Here is a 2,189-nt window from a genome sequence, read left to right as displayed (position 1 = left end):
ATATTTTTCTCCAAAGCACACACAGAACCAAACAATCGGTCAGATATCAGGCTCAGCACTCTGGCAGCAGCAAGTGAACCTACAACAACGTAAGTTTATTTTCAAACATTTTAAAATCATTTTGCTCGACTGTCTCCGATTTACTTGAAATTTCTTCCTTTATTTAATCATAAACTATTGATATTTTATATGCAATCTGTGAAATGTGAGCTGAACACAGTATTTACTTTCTAAGAAAAAAGTACAGCAACAACAAAAGTACTGCTACATTCCAAGAAGAACAACATTCTGGAGGCACAGTTTTCATTTTCAGACTCACTTTGAAGGCTGAAGAACCAGAAGGAACTGTTACCTAATTCTGGATTAATGACATGATGAAAAATATGACTGAAAGTTTCAGCCTTTTATTTGTATTAGTTCCTGACATGTTATCGTTCAAACATAGGCTCAAATTTCAACGCTGAAAAAGCATGTTGAAAGCAGACTGATGGGCTTTTTTTTGGCTCAGTACGTATTTGATAAATCGAGCTAATATAAAACTACTAATCTATACTTTATGATTGGAAAAAAAAACCCAAAAAACAGGCAAGTCAGTGATGGTGAAGCAGAAATTGATGTAAAAATGTAATGATTAGAGATGGAACGACCCTAAAGTAAAAAGCTGTGATACGTCTTCTACCACTGAGTCCTCCATTCAGAGTTATTCAGGAATTACTCAGTAACAAATCATTTCTGATTGGTTCCTCACTAACAGCAGAGCAGATAGTGTGCAGAGCAACACTGGTTCTAATTCATCTGCTTGTTTTGGGGTATTCAGTGAATGTAGTCACTACATACAGAAACTCTCTTTACTACGCAGCTTTAATTCATATTTTGGTGTCGCTGAACGCTGTGTCCTTCTGTTAGTGCTTCAGCTGTCAGTGACCTGCATGAGAGTCCTCCAGCTCCTGAGCAGACGCTGACTTCCTCAGAGGTGACTTCAGCATCAGACCTGGTTTCTAGCATCAGAGCAAAAGCTGATCCTGTTTCAACCACCAAACGTCCAAAAGCTCCTGTCAGGCAGGCAGACCAGCAGGACCAGGGACTAAGACGTCATGGTGAGTGTGTGTTCAGCCAGACTTTGTTTTCTCCATCAGAAAGTTTACTGAAAGACATCTATCAGTCTAAGTCTAAATAATTCTTCTCTTGTTAGTGAAGTCAAACTTTTTACTTTTCATTGTATTTATTTCAAATACTTTTTCCGTCATTCTGATGGTTCATCTCTCATTGGTCTTTCTTTAGTTTCACTTGGTCCAGAAAACTGCTGCTTCACATACTACCAGAGAAAACTGAACAAAAAGGTCATTGACTCATATGAGGTGACTGATCACCGGTGCGCCAAGCCTGGAGTCATGTAAGTGCTGCAATTATTACTCAATATCACTATGAAATTTAAATTATGAAATTGCTTGTTGTTATTTTGTGTCGCATTTTTACTCCAGTTGTCATTAAAGCGTTTGTTAATGTGGATAAAAAGTCAGAGAACAGTGTCGATAATGACGTTAACCTTTCTCACTTTTTTCTTTCAGTTTGACAGTAGCAAAGTCTCGTCGCATCTGTGTGGATCCCAGTCTCTCCTGGGTCGAGGACATCATGAAAGATCTCGACAACGAGCGCTCCACTTAAACCAGCTGCCTGTTGGTCTGTCCAGCTTCTGCTGCTTTATCAAATCACAACCTATGAATTGCATGTAACCATGTGCTCATAACTTTGGTTTTAATGTGTGAACCTGTTATAAGGAATCCAAGATTCTGATTTGAGCGAAACCATGTGAAAGCTGAATTGAGCCACTGATCAACCACATCCTGTTTGTGTATTATCTCTGATGCTTTGTATCAGCCACATCAGCCTGCAGTATAAACTTCATACAAACACAGTCAGTGGGGTGAACACTTTGCCTCGTTTCTTATGAACTCCTCCTGAGCTGTCAAGTCTTTGGTTTGTGCAAACCTTGCTCTGTTTTCCTTAGAAATGGTGTAAAATAATCCTCAATTTTTATGTTTTTCTAATAATTTCCAACAAATTTATAAAGTGCATTTCCAGAAAAATATAGTATTTTGTATTTAGAGGAAAAAAATGGACATTTCCTCAAAAAAGAATTGACAATAACAAATATAAAAAGTTAAAGACAAGTTAAAATAAATAACAAA

General features: G+C 37.5%; 1 protein-coding gene across 1 annotated transcript in view; it reads left to right on the top strand.

Annotated features, from left to right (window-relative positions):
- Window positions 1–1,722, top strand: part of LOC103360120 (uncharacterized) — a 13,615-nt gene extending 11,893 nt beyond the window's left edge. The window contains exons 4-7 of the mRNA XM_008285781.1: window positions 17–89; window positions 907–1,097; window positions 1,282–1,393; window positions 1,569–1,722. Of these exons, the coding sequence (XP_008284003.1) occupies window positions 17–89; window positions 907–1,097; window positions 1,282–1,393; window positions 1,569–1,665 (473 nt within the window). The 3' untranslated portion in view covers window positions 1,666–1,722. The remainder of the gene's footprint in view (window positions 1–16; window positions 90–906; window positions 1,098–1,281; window positions 1,394–1,568) is intronic.
- The last annotated feature ends 467 nt before the right edge of the window (window positions 1,723–2,189 follow it).

This window comes from Stegastes partitus, unplaced genomic scaffold (genome assembly GCF_000690725.1).
Source record: "Stegastes partitus isolate 25-593 unplaced genomic scaffold, Stegastes_partitus-1.0.2 Scaffold416, whole genome shotgun sequence".
Taxonomy (NCBI): domain Eukaryota; kingdom Metazoa; phylum Chordata; class Actinopteri; family Pomacentridae; genus Stegastes; species Stegastes partitus.
The sequence above is the reverse complement of the archived record's forward strand: the minus strand, read 5'-3'. Positions and strand labels throughout refer to the sequence as shown.